At 40.7% G+C, this 22,904-nt stretch overlaps 1 protein-coding gene across 2 annotated transcripts in view; it reads left to right on the forward strand.

Moving 5' to 3' along the window:
- Positions 1 to 22,622, forward strand: part of NEK11 (NIMA related kinase 11) — a 223,175-nt gene extending 200,553 nt beyond the window's left edge. For both annotated transcript variants that reach the window (XM_019508841.1, XM_019508840.1), the window contains exon 16: positions 22,329 to 22,622. In XM_019508841.1, coding sequence (XP_019364386.1) covers positions 22,329 to 22,533 — 205 coding nt within the window. In that variant the 3' untranslated portion in view covers positions 22,534 to 22,622. The remainder of the gene's footprint in view (positions 1 to 22,328) is intronic.
- The last annotated feature ends 282 nt before the right edge of the window (positions 22,623 to 22,904 follow it).

The raw sequence follows: 22,904 nt of genomic DNA on the forward strand, positions 1-22,904 counted from the left end.
CCACATCCCTCCAGGTCGAAAATGACCCGTCCATCACCATCATTCTCTGGGTGCAACTATCGAGCCAATTTCCCACCCATCTGACTGTGCAGGCATCAGTGCCACAGTCGCTGAATTTTTTTATGAGAATGGAGTGAGAAACAGTGTCAAAGGCCTTCCTGAAGTCCAGGTAGACATCCACCTCAATGCCCACATCCAAGGACTTTGCACACAATGAAACCTTGATGGTTGCCCCTGAGCATTACCTCTCATGCTGGGCCCCTGCAGATGTGTTCCTTGATAATTTTCTCAAAGGTCTTCCCAAGGACTGAGGTAAGACTAACTGGCCTATAGTTAACCAGGTCCTCCTTTCTCCCCTTCTTGTAAATGGGGACCACACTGGCCCTTTTCCAGTCCTCTGGGACCTGGCCAGAGCACCATAAACACTCATACAGCCATGCCAGGGACCCTGCTATAACCTCTGCTGGTTCCCTCAGTACCCTCAGATGAAGAGCATCTGGACCTGCTGATTTATACAGTCCAGCCCCTCCAAGAGTTCCCTAACTAGATCATCTCTGACCCTAGGCATGGCGTCATGTCCCCTGAGCCTGTCTGTAATCTTATGTCTATGTCCAAATCACTGATTCTCTGAATCAGCATCAAATCTTCAGATTCGGATTCAGCTGACTTGAATCAGGGACAGTGAACTGAATCAATTAATCGAATCACTGTCCCCGACTTGGGCTGAATCCAAAATGAATAGGGCCCACTTCACACACCCCTAATCATATGTCTGCCCTTAACATCTATAAATTTATGAACACCCCATCCCAATCCTGTCCATGATACATTGGTGCATTAGAGCCAGTAGCAACTTTAAAGTTGTCTTTCTGGTGTGGGTCAAAGCAGTGGAAACCTTGTGCAAAAGGATATGCAACCCTCTGCATGCCACAGAGATGATGTCGCCAAAGAGGTTCAGATTTTACTGTGGAGAGGTATAACACAGATGGACAAGACATATGACAGGCACATGTAACCTCACTAGTAACAAAAGCCCTATATAGGGAGTGACACACAGCTTGTTACGTTGGCTTTTACACCCCTACGCTTCAGTGGTATGTGCAGCTCATCTGTTCCATTGCAGCAGGATTTTATTTCCCCAAAGCCTTCAGTGGTATTATGTGGAAAACCCTCTCTTGGACTTTGGTTGTAGGATCAGAGTTGGGGACTAGTCAGGGAAATTCTGGTGGGTCTGGACGTGTTCAAATCAGCAGGTCCTGACAATCTCCACCCTAGAGTGCTGAGGGAATTAGCAGAGGTCATTGCGGGACACCTGGCACAGCTTTATGAGCACTCATGGTGCTCTGACGAGGTGCCAGAGGACTGGAAAAGGGCCATTTTCAAGAAAGGGAGGAAGGAGGACCCAGGAAACTACAGGCCTGTTCGTCTTACCTCAGTCCTGGGAAAGCTCTTTGAGAAAATTATCCAGGAGCACATCTGCAAGGGGCCAGCAGGCGAGATCATGCTTAGGGGCAACCAACATAGGTTCATTTGAGGCAGGTCCTGTCAGACCAACCTGGTGGCCTTCTATGACCAGGTCACAAAAGCCTTGGATGCAGGTGTCACAGTGGACGTAGTCTTTCTACACTTTAGGAAGGCCTTCAACACTGTCTCTCACCCCATTCTCATTAAGAAATTAGGCAACTGTGGCATCAATGCCTACACGGTCAGATGGGTCGTAAATTGGCTGGAGGGCTGCATCCAGAGAGTGGCGGTGGATGGGTCTTTTTCGACCTTGTGGGATGTGGGCAGTGGGGTCCCTCAGGGTTCAGTCCTCGGGCCCACACTGTTCAACATCTTTATCAGCGACTTGGACAAGGGGGTGAAAAGCACCTTGTTCAAATTTGCGGATGACACTAAGATGTGGGGAGAAGTGGGCATGCTGGAGGAAAGTGACAGGCTGCAACTAGATCTAGACAGGTTACAGGGGTGGGTGGATGAGAACAGGATGGGATTCAACACTGACAAGTGCAAAGTACTGCACCTAGGGAGGAAGAACCAGCACCATACCTACAGGCTGGGGAACTCCCTTCTCATCAGCACAGAGGCAGAAAAGGATCTTGGTGTCATTATTGATTCCAAAATGAACATGGGCCAGCAATGTGGGGATGTAGTAAGGAAAGCTAACCGCAACTTGTCATGCATCCACAGATGCATCGCAAGCAGGTCCAAGGAGGTGATCCTCCTACTCTATGCGACACGGGTCAGGCTGCAGTTGGAGTACTGCATCCAGTTCTGGGCACCTCACTTCAGGAGAAATGTGGGCAGCATTGAGAGGGTCCAGAGGAGGGCCGCTCTCATGATCCAGGGACAGCAAGGCAGGCCCTATGAGCAGAGGCTATGGGACCTGAACCAGTTCAATCTCCACAAGAGAAGGCTGAGAGGAGACTTGGTGGCCGTCTACAGACTGGCCAAGAGGGACCAGCAGGCTATAGGGGAGTCCCTGTTCCCCTGAGCACTACTGGGAGTAACGAGGAACAACAGCCATAAGTTGACAGAGTAGATTCAGGCTAGATATCAGGAGGCGCTACTTCACAGTCAGGGTGGCTAGGATCTGGAACCAACTTCCAAGGGAAGTGGTGCTTCCTCCTACCCTGGGGGTCTTCAAAAAGAGGCTAGACAATCACCTAGCCGAGGACGTTTGACCCCAGCATTCTTTCCTGCCCATGGCATGGGGTTGGACTTGATGATCTGCTCAGGTCCCTCCCAACCCTACCAACTATGAAACTGTGACTTAATATGGTGGAGTTTAGAACAATAGAATATCGCTATAGGATGTATTCTGTGTCTTCTTTCCAGATAATATCAAAAGGCATAAAACGTTAAGACTATACTTTTATACATTTATACGGTATGTTTCATGCTCCTTCACAAAGGTATCCCTGAATGCATACAGTGAGTCAGTTTAATAGTAGTGAACTTTAAAGGGCAGTTTAGAATTCAATAAAATGTATATGGGCAAAAAGAAAAGGCTTTTATGCCCCAAATTTTAAGTAAATTAAAATCCTTCAGCACAGCAGTCCCCAAAGTCTTGCACCCAGCAGTATACAGTGATCAGGCAAAAGCCTTCATCATCACCTGCTGAGTGTAAGTAAAATTTTCAGAAGCTGCAGAGAAAAAGCATTTAGTGATGTTTTGTTTTATTCCCGTGAATGCTCATAACATTGTTGATTTAGAGCCCTGTGTATGCATATGTACACACACACACACACACACACACACACACACACACACACACACACTCTCTCTCTCTCTCTCTCTCTCTCTCTCACACTCAAACATATACATACATTTTGCTTGCATCTGTGACTTTGGCATTAAATCTATTTCTTTTAAAATTCAGAAAGAAAGGTCAGTTTTAATTAATGGAATGAGCACCTGATAATGTTTACAATCAGGGTATCAGATTATGCCTAGCTCAGAGAAAAGTTTCTTCAAATTTATTTCTGCATATTTTGAAAGTAAGTGTTGGAGGAGGGAGCATAATAGATTCAATTAATTCTTTAAATAGATGTTGCATGGACTTTATGTTGGCCCAACTCTGTTCCTAGTGAAGTAATTTTCACTATCAATTGCACTGGTAACAGCATTAAGCCAATGCTGAGTGCAGTAATGATAAAGAAGTTAGTTTGGATCCCAGTAGATAAATGTTCCCAGATAAACACTGCTACATTTGATACTTGCTGGTATCTCTCTATCACTTTTGAGAGGTTGAAATTTGAATGGACATAATGAAATGAACTACCTTCTCACTCCTTGGCTTGGGGATTGAGACAGACAGTGAGGAAATTTACTCTGCCATTGCCTGGGTCACAGATGAGTTGTGCAGATGGATATAAAACATCATTCTAAAGGACTGTTATTCCAGGCATTTTCATGAGTGCCAATTAGCAAATTAGCTCACACATAGCACTGCTGTCTTTCAGTTCATCATTTTGCATTTATTTTCAAGTAACACTTTCTGCAGTGTGCCTACAAAAGCTTTTAAAATATATTCACAGAATTTTGCTTGCAATGCTGTGATCCTAGCTGTTATTTACATACATATCCTCTAAGTCAAACATAGATAGTCTCTCACACACGTCATTTCAAGATGGCCTGCTTGATCTGTTAATTCTTTGCACCTTGTGCCAGTAAACTAGCATAACAACATAAGTCCTATTTCAAGCATGCTAAATCCAGGAGTGGTTTTATTAATGTTGGTGTGATTAAAGAAAAGTTAACTTTGGATGGATACAGACATTACACTTAAAGTGCTTTAAGCACACAGAAGGAGCTTTACAACCATAACAGAACAGGCATTCATAGCGCATAAAGTGCTTTAAAACTGGTGGATCCCACCCTACGTTGATCTTGGATGGATGTGAATGAACCTATGTGCTTTCTGTGAGAACACTTTATTGAACTTTTGTTCCAGATCTCAGCAAACGTTAACTTAGAGGACAGTGGCCATCATCCCAGGCCACTTTGTGTGGGGCTGCATTCTAGCCTTGAGCAAAGTTCATCTGCTCTGCCTGAGTGCCAGGCCAGTCCTGCACTCGAGTCAATAACAGCCTCTGATTCCAGCCCCATGTGCAGCCTAGCAGGAGTGGGAAGGAGGATTTCTGTTCCTGCAGTCACCCCAACCCTACAGTGCCCAGTGGGGGGTGGGGGGAAGCGCTGCAGGGGAAGGAGTCCGGGGGTCTGTTCCAGGAGCCTCCTTAGCTGGGCTGCAGCATGTCGCTGCTTACCCAGGTGAGGTTGCGGGGAAAAGGGTCTGGGGTTTCCTCCCCCACCGCAGTGGCACATCACTGCCTGGGCAGGACTGGTGCATGGACACAGACCTGGAGCCCTTCCCCTGCAGCAGCTCCAGTGGGGCCGTGCTGCACTGCAGCTGCTGGCTGCAGCTGTCAAGAGGCTGGAGGGCAGGAAGGAGCCCTCCCCCATGTGGACCCAGCCTGCCCCAAAGCCAGACCCCAGCCAGCAAGTTGTGGGGGTGGACCCTTATGGTGGGGGAGGGGGTTGTTTTACCCTTTTTCTCCTCAGCCACTGCTGACAATTGCCACCTGGTGAGGAGGCAGAGCTGGGGAGAGGGACTGCTTTAGCAGCCACCTGGGAGGTATGTGGGAGTATCCCCAGTGGCCAGTGCAGGCAGGCTACAACCCACCCCCTACCAAACATTGACTGTTTGTTTGGTTGGCTCCTGCTCTAACCTATAGCTCTTTGAGTATCACAGAATCATAGAAAATTAGAGTTGAAAGGGACATCAGGAGATCATCTAGTCCAACCCCCTGCTCAAAGTAGGACCAGCCTCAACTAAATCATCCCAGCCAAGGCGTTGTCTAGCCAGGTTTTCAAAATTTCCAAAGATGGAGGTTCCACCGTCTCTCTGAGTAGCCTGTTCCAGTGTTTTGCTACCCTCTTAGTGAGAGATTTTCCTAATATCTAACTTAAACTTCCCTTGCTGCAACTTGAGACCATTGCTTCTTGTTTTGTCATCTGCCACCACTGACAACAGTCCAGCTCCATCCTCTTTGGAACCACCCTTCAAGTAATTGAATACTACTATTAAGTCTTCAGACTTTTCTTCTCCAAAATAAATAAGCACAGTTCCCTCAGTCTGTCCTCATAAGTCATGTCCCCCAACCCCCTCACTATTTGTGTTGCCCTCTGCTGAGCTCTCTTTAATTTGTCCACATCCTTTCTGTAGTGGGGTACCCAAAACTGAACACACTACTCCAGATGTGGTCTCACCAGTGCTTAATAGAAGGAAATAATCATTTTTCTTGATCTGCTGGCAACACCCCTACTAATGCAGCCCAGTATGCCGTTAGTCTTCTTCACAAAGGCACACTGCTGGCTCATATTCAGCATATTTTCCACTGTAACTCCCGGGTTCTTTTCTGCAGAGCTGCTGCTTAGCCAGTTGGTCTCCAGCCTGTAGTGGCGCATGGGATTGTTCCTTCCTAAGTGTAGGATTTTGCATTTTTCCTTATTGAACTTCATGAGATTTCTTTTGGTCAAATCCTCATCTTGTTATAGAAAGCAATCAAGTTGGTCAGGCATTTCTTGGTGAATCCATGCTGACTGTTCCTAATCACCTTCTTCTCCTCCAAGTACTTAGAAATGTATTCCTTGAAGACCTGCTCCATGATTTTCCCAGGGACTGAGGTGAGGCTGACCGGTCTGTAGTTCCTTGAATCCTCCGCCTTCTCTTTCTTAAAGATGGACACTATATTTGCCCTTTTCCAATTGTCTGGGACCTTTCCCAATCTCTAGAGGTTTTCAAAGGTGATGACCAGTGGCTCTGCTATAACATCAGCCAATCCCTCAGCACCCTTGGGTGCATCCCTTCCAGTTTTTCGAAATAGTCCCTATCTAACCTGTTCTTGCATCAGTACAGTCTATGGCCGAATCTCTGAATCTCTCCAAATCAATTCAGAGGCTTCTGATTCTATTTGGAGAGATTAATGGGTCTCCCAATTTGATTTGGATTCTGAGATTCAGTCACTGAATCAGGCCAAATCTCCTCCAGATCGAATTGGCTACCAAAGCTTTGTACAGCCCTACTATCCAGGCCCGAGTGTACTTGAAGGAATGAATCTGTGCCTGTTACTCCCTCAGACCTCTAAGCACAGGTTGGACAGGAGGGGCAGAAGTGGATGAAGACTTGGCTGTCCCCTAAACTTAGTGCCTTAGCAGCAGAATTGAGCCAGTTTAGGCAGGGGATTTCAACTGGCTACTGGCATAGCAGCAAACTGGTACTTCCCTTGCAAGTGGTCAGCAGAGAGAGAATTGTGTCTCCCTGGTTGCCAGTTCCTCCCTTGGTGTGCTTTTTGTGATATGCCTTACTATGGCCTGTGTTGTCATAGCATAATCTATTCCTTAAGTAGGCTAGTATTTATCAGTAACATAAGCATACAGTCTCAGGCATTTAAGAGAGGATATGAAGCTGTTGAACAGTAGAATTAAAGCCTCTTGCTTTCCTCCTTGCCTTACATTTGATTTTTTTTTTATTGTATTTAATTATATTTATTCAATTACGCTAGTGCTTCAGGGTTTCTTCTGGTCACCAAAAGGGATAGGAATGTTACCCATTTTCCTTCCTACATGCTCTTGAATGCATATTTTGGTTTCCAAAGTTTTCTTTTTCATTTTCTTTTGAAGCACTGAAGATTGTTTATGGTTAAAGGCATGCTGGTTCTCCTAGTAGTACTGAGACATCTTTCAAGTGCTTATCTTGTTTGCATGCCTGAGGTCAAACCCCCCTCCCCCCCAACAAATTTAGCGTCAGAGAGGAATTTTCTCTTGGGTCAGATTGGCAAGGACTACTGGAGATGTTTGCTTTCCCCTATAGTGTGGGGCATGTTCCTCTTCTTAGGATTACCAGGGCCTATTTTACTTAAAATCTCTGCTACTGCAGGGCTCCAAAGCATTGGTGGTATCTGTAGTCTCTCCTGCCCTCTTCCTGAGACACATTGTAGTATTGAGGTTGTTAAGGTTTTTGCACTAAAGATGCTAGTTTGTTAGGGGGTACATGGTGACTTGTGATGTGCAGCAGGGTCCAGACTAGATGTTCTAGTGGAGACTTTCAGACTTAGCAATTATTGCATGGTGCCTAAAATTGCAGGAATTCAGCTCAGTCACCCCAGTGATCCCTTCCTCTCTTATGTCCATCTAATTTCCATCTGTGTTCTACAGATATTCAGGATTGAGTACCCATAGGATAACATTTCCAAAAACATTTAAGGAATATAGCAATCTAAGTTTTACTGGCTTTAAGCAATGGGGTTTAAGCAGTCTTGAAAATTTTAACCTTTGCCTTTCTGCTGCTAACCCAATGGCTGTTGTTCCACCATTTTGCTTAGAACTCAGTTTCTAGTGAAGCCCTAAACCCTGTGACTTCCTTTGCGAGCTCTTACTGTTCTCACTTGCTTTTTCATACATTCAGTGTTACTTTGTTATAGCAAAAACATTATGACCTCCATCACCCAGACCAATCTAATTACATCTTTTAGATTTGTGTAGCATTACTTGAAATATATTAATATATGTAATATCTTCAAAGACTGGTTGTATTCATTCTGACTTGTTTAGCTCCTGTACAGGAAATAAATCAAAATGCTTGATTTAAATCCAATTTTCTGTAGAAGGCAATGCATTACCAGTGACTGCTCCATTTCCACAGAATACATGCAGAGTCACGCAGAGCAATGGAAACAGAATTAATGCACCTCAGGATTTACATTTAAAGGTGCAATTTTTATTCCTCCTGCTGTACAGGAAAAAAATGTTCTGTACTTTTGAGTTTGAAATTATGGCACCTTTAAAATGTCAAGAACATTCATCCTGTGCACCCAAAATAATGCAGTGGGATGACTTTCATTTAGCTTGTTTAGCTTTAATGCCCCTGTGATTGTTGTAAACAGGTTTGACAAATATCACCAAATACTGGGTGATGTTTTTGAAGCAGGAATTGTATTTGCTCACTTGTCTGAATAAGCTAGTAAAGGATGCAATTCATCTGCCATTTTGATCATACTATGCACCAGGGAAAATTAAGTGACAGGTGGGGCCTGTAATGTACTATCTATTTGTTCCCCTGGGATTTGGAAAGCTGCTACCTACAGATGCTTTGGGCAGTTGCTTGTTTCGTCCTTTATTGTTTGCTTTTATTTACTTTTATGTCATTACAGCACTTGTGGACAGTTTTAGAATATGAAATTACCTATCCCTATGCCAGTTATAGACCTGATCCTAGGTCTGTCAAGTCAATAGAAATAACCCTGTTCACTTCCATGGACTTTGATCAGACCCATATTATCTGCTGCAGTACTACAGGCTTCCCTGATCTATTCCCCAGTATGTCTTCTTAAATCAAAAGGCCTGAATGAAACCAACTGGTGGGTCTTAGTCAGTTGCTAGGTCTCATTACACAATTTACTACAGTCGGTACTAGAGTATCTTTGCTTCTTGTGTCAGTGGGGTTGCCCAGGTTAAAAAGCACAATTCAGCATGTTTGTAACATTGAGTTCATGAGTAATAATTCCTTAATCTCCAGTGAGGTAACGCATGCTTAAAGTCATTTACATGCTTTACACTATCAAGCACTAAGAGGCAGATTCTATAACACCTGTCAGGTGTATATGTAGACTTAGGTGCTTGACTGCAATTCTGTTTCACCCTGCTCAAGTCCCTGAAAAACAGTTAATACAAAATGTGAGTAGGTCTTTCACCTCCTTGCTGCTTTTTTGAGACTTACTCTCAAGGGTAAGATGGTGGTGAGGAATGGAATCGCACTTAACTGTTTAAGTCCGCTTAGATGCTCAGTAAGTGGAACAGGATCTTGTGTAAATGTACACAAAGACTAAACACACACTCACTCAGAGGGCTGATTCTTGCAGGTCATAGCTGAGTTTAAATCAGTAGTATAATGAAGTTTACCCAATCACTTCTATCTATACTGTACCAGTGGATAAAGAGAGAATGTTACTGTTCAGAGACATTAGTTCCACAGTTTTCACCACCACTACATTTTCTATGAGTGAATGTTATAGAAATGAAGATGGCAATCATTGTAGGCAAAGAGTTACAAGGACCTATGTATCACAGTGCCAGAGCATGAGTAAATTGTAATACATTTTGCGGGAGAGAGGAATTTTCCTGGTGCTAAATGAGTTGGACTGCAGGTCTAACTTCTAAAAGAAAGCTTTATATATACACGGATGTTAAGAAAATGTTAATATCTACTTAATTGTTTAAATTAATTATTAAGTCCTGGATTCATGATTTCATTATCCTGAATTTTTCTGTGACATTATTACATATAGAGAAGCTTACTACTGAACATCATGTTTAAACTTTAATAAATACTGAATATCATCTTTAACACTGAAGATCATTTTTGTTGTTTGAAAATTTCCTTTCAATAGCAAAACACAAAATAATTAAAAGTATGGACTAAGATCATTTAAAAATATCTCCTAGTATTCAAAATATTAAGGGTATTACATGACTATTAAACCTTCTTACTTTGCATGAAAAACATGTTTCATCCTGTGTTTTTTCCTCATGCTGTGCAAGTACAATAATACACAGATGGAGCTATTCAATTTTCATGCTTGCAAAAGCTTAATAGGAAAGTTGATTTTGTCAATATTTTGCAAATGTGAGAATGTTTTCACACAGTTTTAATTATATAGTCTGTTTCACAACAGTACCATTTAACATACCAGTGCAAAGTTTAATAAGCATAGCATTCTGACCTTGTAAAATTTACAGATGTGCTTGATAATGATTTAGCTAATTAAAGTGCAAAAACCAATCATCAGCACCTAGGCAGGACATTAACTGTTTGCTCCATTGTTTTTTGTCTTCCATAGTATCATTACTTTAATTCTATGGTTATCTAAAAGAACAATCACTGGATTTTTTTTCTTTTTATTCAAAGCGAAAAAGCTGAGTCATTGCATAGTGCTAGATTTCAAGCATATATCCCATCATATGTGTAAATTGTAAAGGCATGAGCCTGGTTTTCATTATACACTGCAGGTGTGGAAAGCCCTGAATGCCACAGAAATTGTATAGCTCCAGCATACCTTGTGGAGGCAGGGTGACAGGGACCCATCTAGAGCATCTGCACTCTTGTGTGAAGGGTGTTTGGTGAAGGGATTAGTGGATTTGGAACTATGCACAATCCATCTGTCAAAGTTTGATTTTGTGAAATGACTTCATTGCAGTTCCATTCCTGCTATAGGTCTCCCAAGTGTTCATTCAGTTTTCTTGGATATTTACCTGGATCCAAGTTTGTGGGGAGGTTTGGGCAAATTCAAACCAAACCATGCAAACTGTGACTTACTCTATTAACATATAGTAATATTTAGTGGATACAGCCAAGATGCCAATCAAAAGCAGAGGACATTAACTATCTGCTGCTAAATATGACATAATTCATTAATTATTCATTGACATGAGAAAAAAAACTTGATTCTAAATAAAGAAGCCTATCAATATAAACATTATAAGTGTTATTTCAGCCTTTTTATGATTGATCTCTGCATGTGCTGTGTTAAAAAAGCAAACATTGAATAATAAGGTATTCCTTAACTATAAAGATTTCACTTTTATGCAAGGACAATTACAGTACAAACTTGCTACACTGAACTCCCATGAGACTAGAAGAAAAGTTCATTTAAAAAGGGTGTTTGCTGTAATAGGATTAGTCAACTTGCTGCATTATAACAATGAAAAATCAGTTCCTGCTGTTGGGTTCATTAAATGTTTCTGACAAATCATTTGCTGTAAACAGAGTTCATTATTACATGGTTGTAGTGTATTTGAAGCTCACTTGTACTTTACAGGGGATTTTAAATGTTAGCTCTACTCTACTTGCCGGCTAAAACCAAATAAGATAGACATTCCCTTTTGTTATTTATGTGCCAGAAAATTTAACAAAATTCTCTGTTAAATTTTAAATGATTAATGTTCAGGCAATTAACATGTATTTGCCATTCAGATGGAAAAAAAATCTAGGCTGTTATTTTCAAAAGGGTCTGTGGCAGTTAGATACCCAGAATCAGATTTTCAAAGGTGTCTAGGCACCTATTTGTGGGATAAATATTTCAAAAGTGCCAAAGCAGATTAGATTCTTAATACCATGTGCAGGGCAGGTCCAACCATTAGGTAAACTAGGCAGTTGCCTAGGGCACCAAAATTTGCAGGGTGCCAAAATTATATGCAGAACCAAATAATAGGAACATCATTCTAAATAATAGCCCTAGCCAGCTACAGCTCCACCTTGGTCTAAGACCTTTGGTTCGGTAAGGGGAGAAAGACCTCTGAAAAGATCTCAAAGGAAGGATCACTAGAATCACAACTCCTACCTTTTCAACTCTCAAGAAGACTTATGACAAGAGTATACCACTGGCAACATCATCCTAAAAGATGAAACCCTACTCCTATATCATCTTATAGCTCATGACACTGATTTCTTACACCTTCCTTCTCCGTTCCAACTACCCTTTTTTAAAAATAAAGCACCCTAGATTTCATCAGTTGCATTTAAGATTTTGTCAAGAGTAAGACAACCAAAATATGCTGACTCCAAGTACAAATATGTATTGTACCCGTAATTCAGGAAACAGGCTTCAAGGTAGGAATTTCTTGGTTCAGTTTCTTAGATCTCATTTAATTTATATGATATAGAACTGATGTACAAATGTAGTTATTATCATAGGTACACCTGAGTGGTAATGCTTAATAGTCTCAATTTTATACTGTCTAGAAATGTCCATGTGGCATGGCAGGAGGTATGATTGTGGGTCACGCATTAGATCCCATCACGCCTTCATTTGCACATGTAGAGGGCCCCTTAAGTGCATAATCTGTTTAAACCTTTGTTACTGCTATGCAGCTTTTTGTATCTTTAAGTGCCTAAAGTACCTTTGCAAATCTTGAGACATTCCCATTGAGAGCTGGTAGTCTTTGGATGTATAAATCCTCCTAGGCCTCTGAAAATCCTAGCCCTACTGCTCACACTTGCTACTTTTTACCCCTTTTTATTTGGTATTTATTCACCCAATGATGAAATTGTGAAGCACCTCCATAGAGTATATTATGCCTGTTCCTCTTTTAATTTGGGATCCCTTTACACTTCTGTGGATGTGTAAAAGGACTTCAAAGTAAACTTGAATGTAATACACACAGTCTCCAAGACCCTACTGCATGATCAAAACTTGTTTAAAGAGGCCCCTTCACAGTATAAATGTGAATTGGGCATACTAAATTTATTATACTAAGACTTCATATATTTAAAGGCACCTTAAATTCTACAGCAGCCTTTTTACATTAAAATTTCTTTTGAATATTATTGTTAAAATGTACTACAAGATCTAAAATGATAACATTATAGGTTTGATTAATTTAATTAACATAATTTTGTCATTTGTTGCCCAATTCTCCATTTCTTACCAACACTATTATTTACAGAGCCCGGTGAGAAGTTCCTTTGGAAAATTGTTACCTAGCCTGCAGTGTTCTTGTTATTAGTGATGATGAACCAAGTAAAACTTCTTGTTCTCTGATTCTATTAATCACACTTTTCACGTGACTTCATGTGTTTGTAGCTTTGACACTGTAGAGTCATTCGTGAATAGGAAATGGGTCTCTTACATCCAGTAGTAACTTTTAATCCAAGATAGCAAAAGGTGATTTTTTTTTCCTTTATTCAAATAAATAACCATCTACGTTTATGGTGCTGTTTTATTGGTTCATTCAGTCATATACATAAGTCTGCGTATCCCTTTTTTCCCAATTTTCAAATTCTAGTTAAAAAATTACCTTATGGAAGGAGAAATGTCCTCTGCTTCTGATCATATCATGGATCATCTTTCATTGGGGGCATGCCAACAGAGAACCACTGAAGTCCAGTTTCCTTAAAAATGTAGCGTAAACCCTCAGTTACCACACTGAGGGTACTGTTATTTTATATGTTCAGTTACTCTCCTGTCATTGCAGCGCTAGGGCATTGGCCCTCATCTCTGCTTATTATGTATGGCAAGTTGTCAGGTGTTCTTAGTGTTTCCAGGTTTGTGCCTAGGTGTGTGTGAGGGCTCGAAGTAGAGATCTGGGGGAAAATTTTAATAAATGGTTGCCTACAAATGCAAGCGACAGGATTTGATAGTCCACAAAGCTTCTCCCAGTCCTAGATTCCTAACTACATAATTATTGATTTTTAATGGCAACCATTGCCTTTCTGAACATCAATGAAGAAACAGTTGGGTGTTCTGTGGGGGGAAAAAACCCCAAAAAACAAAAAAAAAAACCCAAAACTGATATTCATACACACCCACACCTGCTTTGTTATAAATGAAACAATAGGAAAAGTGAATCAGGTCTAAAATTCAGTGTACTGTCAATTTTTGCCTGATCTGGCTCATGTTGTACACTGTGACAGTGCTAAAAACAAGAACATTCACTAAACTGATTTTAGTCAAGTGAGAGAATGTTAGCTTGCTTAGCAAATTATTGCAATCTGTGAACTGTGTTTAGATCATTTTCTTTGTAGGATCTGAACTGCATCACTTGTGACTAAGGACCTGGTTATATATATAAGGGGTGTGCAAAGTGGACCCTATTTGATTTGGATTCGACCCAAATCAGGACAGTGATTCAATTCATTGATTCAATTCACTGTCCCCGATTTGATTTGGTTGATTCTGAATCTGAAGATTTGATGCTGATTCGGAGAATCAGAGATTCGGACATAGACACAGCTTTAAATATTTTTTCTACGTACCTCGAGGTACCAGCGCTTGTGAACGCTGCATTGCTGGGGCGGATGGAGAGTCCCACAGGAGTGCGGAGGGGCTCCCCGCATGCTCGGTGGCAAGCCCAGAAGTGGACCAAAGTACTTCTGATCTTTGACACTAGGGACTCATTTGTGACTAGGAAATGGGTCTCATATAAATACAAATTTATATAAAAATATATATAAATTATATAAATATTTATACATAAACAATATATGTGTGTATAAATATAAAATAGAACATATGATTAATATTAAATAAAATATTAATAATATAAATTATATCCAGAAGAATGATAAATGGTGACTGATCGCATAGTGAACTCTCTTGTGGAGCCGTTATATTTGATGTAATTTCATTTCTCATTAAATGGACAGTTACTAAGCTGACAAATCTAAAGAAGACATGTTAAGATGGATTGAAAAGTAACATTCTAATAGGAGCTGGTTAAAAACCAGTCTCTGTGCTATAACTGTGTTACATATTGTTTATATTACAGAATAGTAGTCTTACTGCATCCTGCTTCAAAACTAAAATAGAGACAGACAGCTCTTTGTCACACTGATATACATTATTGTAATCAAACAACAGCCATTTTGTCTTCCTTCTATAATTATTTTAGTGTGGTAGCATTGATCTTTGATAGTAAGACAGATAGTCTGTGTCAGCTGTGTAAAAATTATGTTTAATGTCTAGGAATTGCTTATCTTGGTCACTGAAATATTGGCTTATAAACCTCATCTCTTGCTTGTGCCCTGAGGCCCCTCTGCTTCATTACATTACTTCCATAGGTAAAAGCAGAGGAGATGAGGGCCCTGGCAATGCCCTGTCACTAACAAAATGGAAACAGTTGGTTAATACTTGATTGTTCATATATATAGGTGATTGAGTTGGAAGACATTTTTCAGTCAAAACTTTTTTTTTTACAAACAAAACTACAGATTTCAGCCAACTTAAATATTTTACAAATTTCTCATAAACGGCAGAAAAACAAAATGTTTCTTCTTGACATTGTTATTTGAAATTTAAAAACCAAAATAATTCATCTATGTTTTCTCTATAAATTCACATCAGTTTAATTTTAAAAAGTTACAGACAAACTTGACAGGTAACTAAAAGTTTGTTCAATCAGAAATTCTTTTTTGATGCTTTGGTTTGCCAGAAAAATAGGAAAAAACACTCAAAATAACTTTCCCCCTACTTTTTTGGGTTCCAGCAATTAAATGGGAAAAAACCCCCAACAAACTGTTGCTTGCATAACTCTAGTAGAAGTATATTTTGCTGAGCGTCATTCAGTCTGCCAGAACAAATCTTCATAGGACATGGCAGGACAAAACAGCTAAAAAGTACCAGAGGATCTGGACTTTAATTTGTACTAGTACTTGCCAGAAGGGAAGTGCTAAGGAGTGAATGTTTCCATAAATGATAAGTTTGTAACAAAATGTTGCTAGCTGCAAACAATAAAGCCTTGGTAGGTCATCTGGATTCCAGCACATGATTATAGTCTCAATGCCAAGACGAATGTTTTTTAGTTCTCAGCATTGTGCATGGACCACCCCTGACAAAATGAATATCTGTTGTATCTTTTCACCAAGTATTTTATAATTTCAGTATTCAATACATAGCCAACAGCAATAGCATGGCCTGTTTTCAATTTACACTTCTCTCAAGAGCAGATGTCAGCTTCAATTATTGTTTTGCAAATTCATTTTTGTCAGTTAATGAAATCCGCTGGAGAATAATATCACAAGTATTGTTTCCAGCTGTCTGAATGAAGCTTTATATAATATATTTCCTTTCACCCCATGGAGAAACTTATTCCAAATATGCCTTAGACTTCACGGATCTTTCAAGTAGAACATCAGAGAGCTTTCTATGATATCAAATTATGGTGTCTTAATGCAGGAATTATGAAGTAATTAAGGATGTATTAGGAAAATAATCATTGCATCGTCATATAAATAATTTTTCAGTCAGCAGTAATGTAATGAAAGTGGAAATCCATGGAGCCCTGAAGGTGAAAGTAATTGCTGATCTTCAACAATTAAAGTTCTGTCCTTTTCTTGTATGTAATATCTTCTTGTTGTCATACACAACCTTTTTGTAATCCTATAAACAATGTGCCCTTCTTCAGACACTGCTGTATTGCATCCTTCATATTGTCATGTTCTGAAATCTTATCTCAGATTTGAAAATAAGCTGCTCCTGCTTCAGAAGTGACTTAATAAAGAATATTAGTTGAAGCTTACAATGATCTTACCAGTGGAGCTCAAAATACTTTACAAAAAAGCCTTTGATGCCATGCTTTTCTGAATCAGAAACAATTTATAACATTAGTTTATGGCTGATAGGCAGCAATGATCATCATACAATTTAATGGGAGGATATCTTGAGGAGAAAAAAATATTTTTTTCATGGCAGCTGTGAAAAAAATTGCACAGGCCACTGTTCCTCCTTTTAGTATAGCAAATATCCAACAGCATAATGCTTTATGTGGAAACATTTGAGGAAGTATGGAACAGAATTTGACATCAAGATTTAAGCTGTGAATACAGGGCTGAGAAGTAGAGTGATGACACTGCTTTTGAAGGAGAAATATTGGGTTTGCAGATGAGTGATTGGAAACACCACAGCCAGGTCCTGATTGAAATGATATTTTCTAGTTTTAGTACTAAGTACTTCTTCTGGTCTGTCGAGATATGCTGTTGTAACGGAGAGCAGAATTTGGTCTGGTGTATTTGAAATGTGTTCAGTTTTTAAATATTGGAGTGATCTTAATGGCTTTTGAATTTATCATTTAATGATGAAGAATGCTGTCCTCAATCCTTAGCTGCATTCTAGCAGTGCTTAATGCACTGGAGGAAGTTGGTTTTATGCTCCCCTTTTGTCCCTTTTCCTGGTGGGCAAGGGAATTATTGGAGAAAATTATTGGGTTTGAGGAAAACAGAAGATCATGTAAAGTATGCATACATGTATGTGTGCCGTACCTCTCTTTGCTCATTAGTGCACGCCCCAGGAAGTACAAAACAGGGTGTTTAACCATATAAAGCCTATTTAGACATGCAAGTGTCTTATCTGAATGTACAATCAAGGTAGCCATGTGCACAGATGTAAGTAAAACTGTATCTAACTTGCAGGTATGCCTTCTAGGAAATGACACAGGGATACAAAATTGTTACTGGCCTATTTCTGATGCAGGGCCACGACCATATGGAAAAGACTGGTATCACCTCCCAGTAGTCTTGATTCTGGTATCACCCTCATTTTACATCAGTCTGTCAATTAATTGCATCTGACTTGCAGCTGCCCTTGCAGTGCTGCACATGGGGCCAAACCCCTCCCACTCCTGCCTAGGACAGCCGGTGCCATGCTCTGGCCTGTACCCGCCCCATGCCCACCAATGACACTGCCCCAGCCAGCGCACACAGGAGCAAGCTGCTCCTGCTGCAGTCACCCAGGTACTGCTCGGCTCCCCGCCACCTCCAGCCGCTCCTTCTCCTGCTGTGCTCTAGCCTCAGCATGCAGGGCTCCAGCTCTAGCTCCAGGTCCCAGCTGCCTTCCACCCACTCGGCCACGTGGAGCGATGAGCAGCCACTTCCAGGCAGCTGAGTGGGTGGAAGACAGCCCTGCCGGGAAGATGTGCATGCTGGCTGGGGCTGAGGCAGTACTGTTGGCAGGTATGAAGCAGGTGTGGGTGGGAGCATGGTGTGGGCTGCCATGGGCAAGAGCAGGCAGGACTCAGCCCCATCCAGAGTGCCACAGGGGCAGCCATGGATTGGATGGGGGGTGGGGATGGACCACACCCGTACCTACACCTGCACTGCACTGTCCAGGCAAGCCCTGCTGCACATGCCCCCTGCCCCATTCCCCCTTTCCTCCCACCTACTGCTGGCTCCCAGGACTTAGCACACAGGGCCCCCACCCCACACCCACACAAAATAGAAGAGTAAGACTATTTTGAGCTATTATATAATCACTTCCATATCCCCTACTCAAAAAAGCATGAATCAGGACAAAAATTATTTTTGAAATAAATTAAAATATGGTATAGTTTATATTTGATTTTTTAATAAAGCATTTTTTGTATCTATAATTTGTTAAAAATAAATCTTCTGAATGATTTTACGTGTGTGGCCCTCAACAGCTAACCAAAACTCATTAAGTGGCCCTCCAGCCAAAATAATTGCCCACCTCTGGTGTAAATCCTTTGATGTCAATAGAGGTATGTTTGATTTAATCGGGTATAAATGAAGTCTGACAGTAAAGTCTATTTGAAATTCTCTCGAATAAATTCTCTCCCTCTTTTGCCTCCCCCAGAAATATGTTATGTGGCAAATAACTTTTCCTAAACTCTGAAATACAAATTGCAGCAAAATGGTTTCTCTTGTGAATGCAGAGGTTAAGATTTTTGACACTCTCTCCTTAGTTGTCTACCTTTGAACATTTTACCTAATCCCACTGGTATTGAGTTTTATACAGATTAGTTTTCTTGGATGTTAATTTGCATGCTCTATCAACCTAAACAGAAAAGATATAGTTCATAGGTCACATTTATTAGCACAAGAGTGGCTCCAGAGATGCTTGTTTATTTTTTATCATCTTTAAATAGACAGGAAGGCTGATAAATTTAAACACATAGCTTTAGAAAAAAACAGTAAATGGAATGCTGCAGTAGAAATGACTTTAAAATATTTTCTTATGAATTATTTTAACCTCTGCAATGTTTCTGCTTCAGTTGCATTAAGGCAGGGCTGTCCAGCTGGCAGCTCATGGGCTGCATGCAGTTCTTAAGGGGTTAACACCTGGCAGCCACAGCCCTCACCTGGCAGCCACTACCCCCATGGCTCTGGCAGTTTGGTGGCCAGAGCATCCAGGCTCCTCCTCCAGTCTCTTTCCTACCTCTGCTCGTGGAGTCAGGGGTGGGGATGGGGTTGGGAGGTGGAAGGGTGCTGTACATGCAGCAGGGGATAGTGGGAATGCCTAGTCTGTGTGCATGGCAGGGAAAAGCCGGGCCACCTAGGCTATGGGTGCAGTGGGGGAGAGTAGGAGTGTCTTGCACACATAGGAGAGGAAAACTGAGCTGCCCCTGGGCTGTGAACACAGCAAAGGAGACCCTGGGGATCTGAGACTCATGTGGTGTGTGGTGCTATGTTCTGTAGCCTGTGTGGCATGCAGCACCCCTTCCCCCCCACAACTGTCCAGAAGTTGGATACCCCTGTGTTGAGATATTTACTTTATTTGCAAACAGAGGATTTTATTTAACTCTTTTTCAATGAGCTAAACTCCAGGTTGGCCTCAGCTGAAGACTAGCTCACTTGCAAGGTTTTAATTTGTCTCCTAACCAGCACTAGAGACGGGGGTTTCCAGCAGGTGCAGGGAAGGCAGGCCTGTGGAGATTCGAGATTGCCTCCATGCCTACCTAAGGTGCATCTCATCTTTCTTTACTACCAGAGCCTAACCTTGCTCTTGTATTATGAGTCAGCAGGGGAACATAGCATATTGCTGAACAGCAGATCAGAAGAGGGATGAAAAGCATGCAAAGACAGTGGTAGGAGAAACTTGTATTTAGTTCTGGTTGGGTGAGGCAGCAGAATAGTAATCTGTCCATCAGTCAAGAAACCTTTAAAAGTGCTGTGGGCTGCTTCATCTAGAATGCTTTTTGATGTGTTTTCCCTGCAACCTTTTATATGCTAATGGAAAGATTTAGTGTTACCAATTATGCACAGTTTTACACACAGAAGAAAATAAGAAATAGCAAACTAAACATTTTTTTCCTTATTTTCTCTACCATCGCTGTTTTCTAAGAACACCAGAGCCTATTAAATAGGAGTTTCAGGGTGCTCCAGTACTTTTGTAACATTATTGTCCCATTACTACTATGTCAGAGGACTGGGGAGATGATCCTAACCCAAACCCAAACCCTGTGAATAAGTATGGAGCAGTGCTTGTTATCATATGCAGGGTCTTCATAAAGTCCTTGTGCACTTTTAAACTTAAATAACTTAGGTTGTGAGTATGATAGAACCAATCTGTAAATGGCATTTAAAACCAAATTTATTAAAGTTTCCAGCCTTTAAATCCTACATGGTGCTATTCCATTTCCTTCCTCACTGAGACAAGGGACTTGGAAATGTATACTAAGCATCATCATAATAGTAGACCAGTCACTACCAGTTATCAAAGGTGTAGGTGAGAGCATTATAACACCTTGAGAATGCTGAAGTCTGTACCTCTCAGTCAACATCCAAGTGTGTGAGACAGGATGCAACAGACTTGCAAAGACACCCCACCCCTTCAAAATGATGCTCAGATCTTACAATACTTCAGGATTCTTTTTGTTAGCCATGTGACTCTTTCCATCACTTCAGCTCATTAATTATTTTGGATGTAAAGAATTTTCAACAATAAAAATTATGGGGTACCAAATCTATGTAGAATAAGGGTAGCTGTGAAGCCGTAAGAATGAAATCCAGAAAAAATGAGGGACACTTTTAGTCCATGCTGAGAACACCAGTCTAGTGGTCCCAGGAAAATAGATGCTTCTAATTTATTTTAGCATATGGCAAACATGTTAAATGAAACTCTTAAGCTATTTTGAGAAACTATATTCAAGAATGGCTGTATGCCAGGATAAAATCCCAGGGGAAATCCTGTACTATCTATTTGATATTGAAGTACTGGCAAAAGTACAAAAATGCTGAGAGGAGAGACTGTCTGTTGCCACTGCTGCTATCAGAAATCACTTAAGGTTATGTATGCAAACTGCTGGAATTTGTGCAAGGGACAACTCTGATCTAAAAAAAAACACTCAAGAGAAAGGAAATGACACAGCTAAAGTTTCATGTGCAGCCATAATTCTCTCCCTTTGTGCATGGGTATTATGATATAGTGTTGGACAATCCCATATTTAGACCAACTAATACACTGTGGTACATTTATTAACCTAAAGAGGACCTGAGTGAATGAGAGGGGCTGTCTTAAGAGCCCTCTATAAGTTCTTTACTACTCACTTCAAATTCTTAAAATGGACAGCACACAATAATTTAAATATACTCATCATATTTTGTAAGGGTAAAGTGCAAACATTTATAGCACACTGCAGCTCAGTGCTGGTAAGGTCCCAATCCTGCAATAACTACATGCTATGTGGATGGTCCTACATGGAGCTCAAGTGAAAGATATGGAGGAGAGTTTGTTTGTTTGTTTGTTTGCTAAATAGTGTGACCTCCCTCTGGTTATGTTTAAGAAGGAGTTTGGTTCAAGTGATGTAATGAACAGAATCTTCTTTGCAAGCACATGTACTTCAGGAACATGTAGTTTTTAACAAAGTAAAAGGGAAAGTTTCTCCCTGATCCTTTTATGAACATACTGGCTGCACACTGTTTGTAGGTTGTCACAAGAGTTTCAAACCTTCTGGTGTGTTAAAATTCAGTTCTCAGTCTTGCAGTTTTGAACCAGACCCTCCCTATAAAGCAGTGTTCAGTGACTATGAGTGTTTTTCATCACCAAAGTACAGATGTGTCTTCTGATAAAGAAGAATAATGTCTTTTCAGTTCTTACTACATCTTGTACAAAAGTTTCCCTATCTTTTGATAAGAGTTTAAGGGATGATTTATGAAATGTGATTTTTTTCTCACAATATGCCACTGACATCTGGCTTGATATAATTCTGTAAAATCCAGAAGCAGTAAGTATGCATGTGTGAACTAGATTTACTGTAAAAGAAGTCATAAAATTGGACATTGGGCTGGAATTCTGGCTCCCATAAAGACAACGACTGAACTTCCACTGAGTTCAGCAGGGCCAGAATTTTAACCTAGGGCTATCTCTTTTATATTCAGTTTAATCATAGGAAAGTTCTATAGGGAGTTTTGATCCTTAGACTGGTGCATACATTGGATGCAAAAAGATGCAGTCTTTGATGTCCAGTGTCAGTTGCTTTATTTTAATATGGAAAACGGATTCATTTGAATATGACACATATGTAATATTTGTTCACAGATCAGCAATTCAGAAGTTGGGATCGGAAGTATTTGAAAGGGTTTACAGCTATCTCAAGCAAGCAAGACAGCAGAATACAAGTGAGGATGAGGTCAAGGAATACCTAGAAAAAGTGGTTTCTAGAGCAAGTGACTGTTTTGAAGTGGATCAGCTTCTTTACTTTGAGGAACAGCTGTTTGCTTCAGCAGGAGATGCTCAAATGTAAAAGGTACAGCAAGACTGGACAAAGCTGGAGTTTGGTGAAATTGCTGTCAACAAATAAGTATTGATTGCTGGGGTACATGATGGGGCATAGCACTAGGACACTGAAGAAATGATTCATATATGTGTGTGTGTGTGTGTGTGTGTGTGTGTGTGTGTGTATACACACACATATATATATATATCAAAATCTTCTTCCCATTTGTATTGTTCCATAAGGATATGGATTCTTTTAGGCCCTAATTCTACTTCCAGAGCCTGACCCTATATTCTCCAAAGTCAAAAAACCTCACATTGATATTAGTGGGCTGAAGTTAGGGTCCCAGTGAGGTCAACAGAAGTTCTGCTATTGATTTCTGAAGTAGTAGGCCCATC

This window comes from Gavialis gangeticus, unplaced genomic scaffold, assembly GCF_001723915.1.
Source record: "Gavialis gangeticus isolate Ggan-Ray unplaced genomic scaffold, GavGan_comp1, whole genome shotgun sequence".
NCBI lineage: Eukaryota > Metazoa > Chordata > Crocodylia > Gavialidae > Gavialis > Gavialis gangeticus.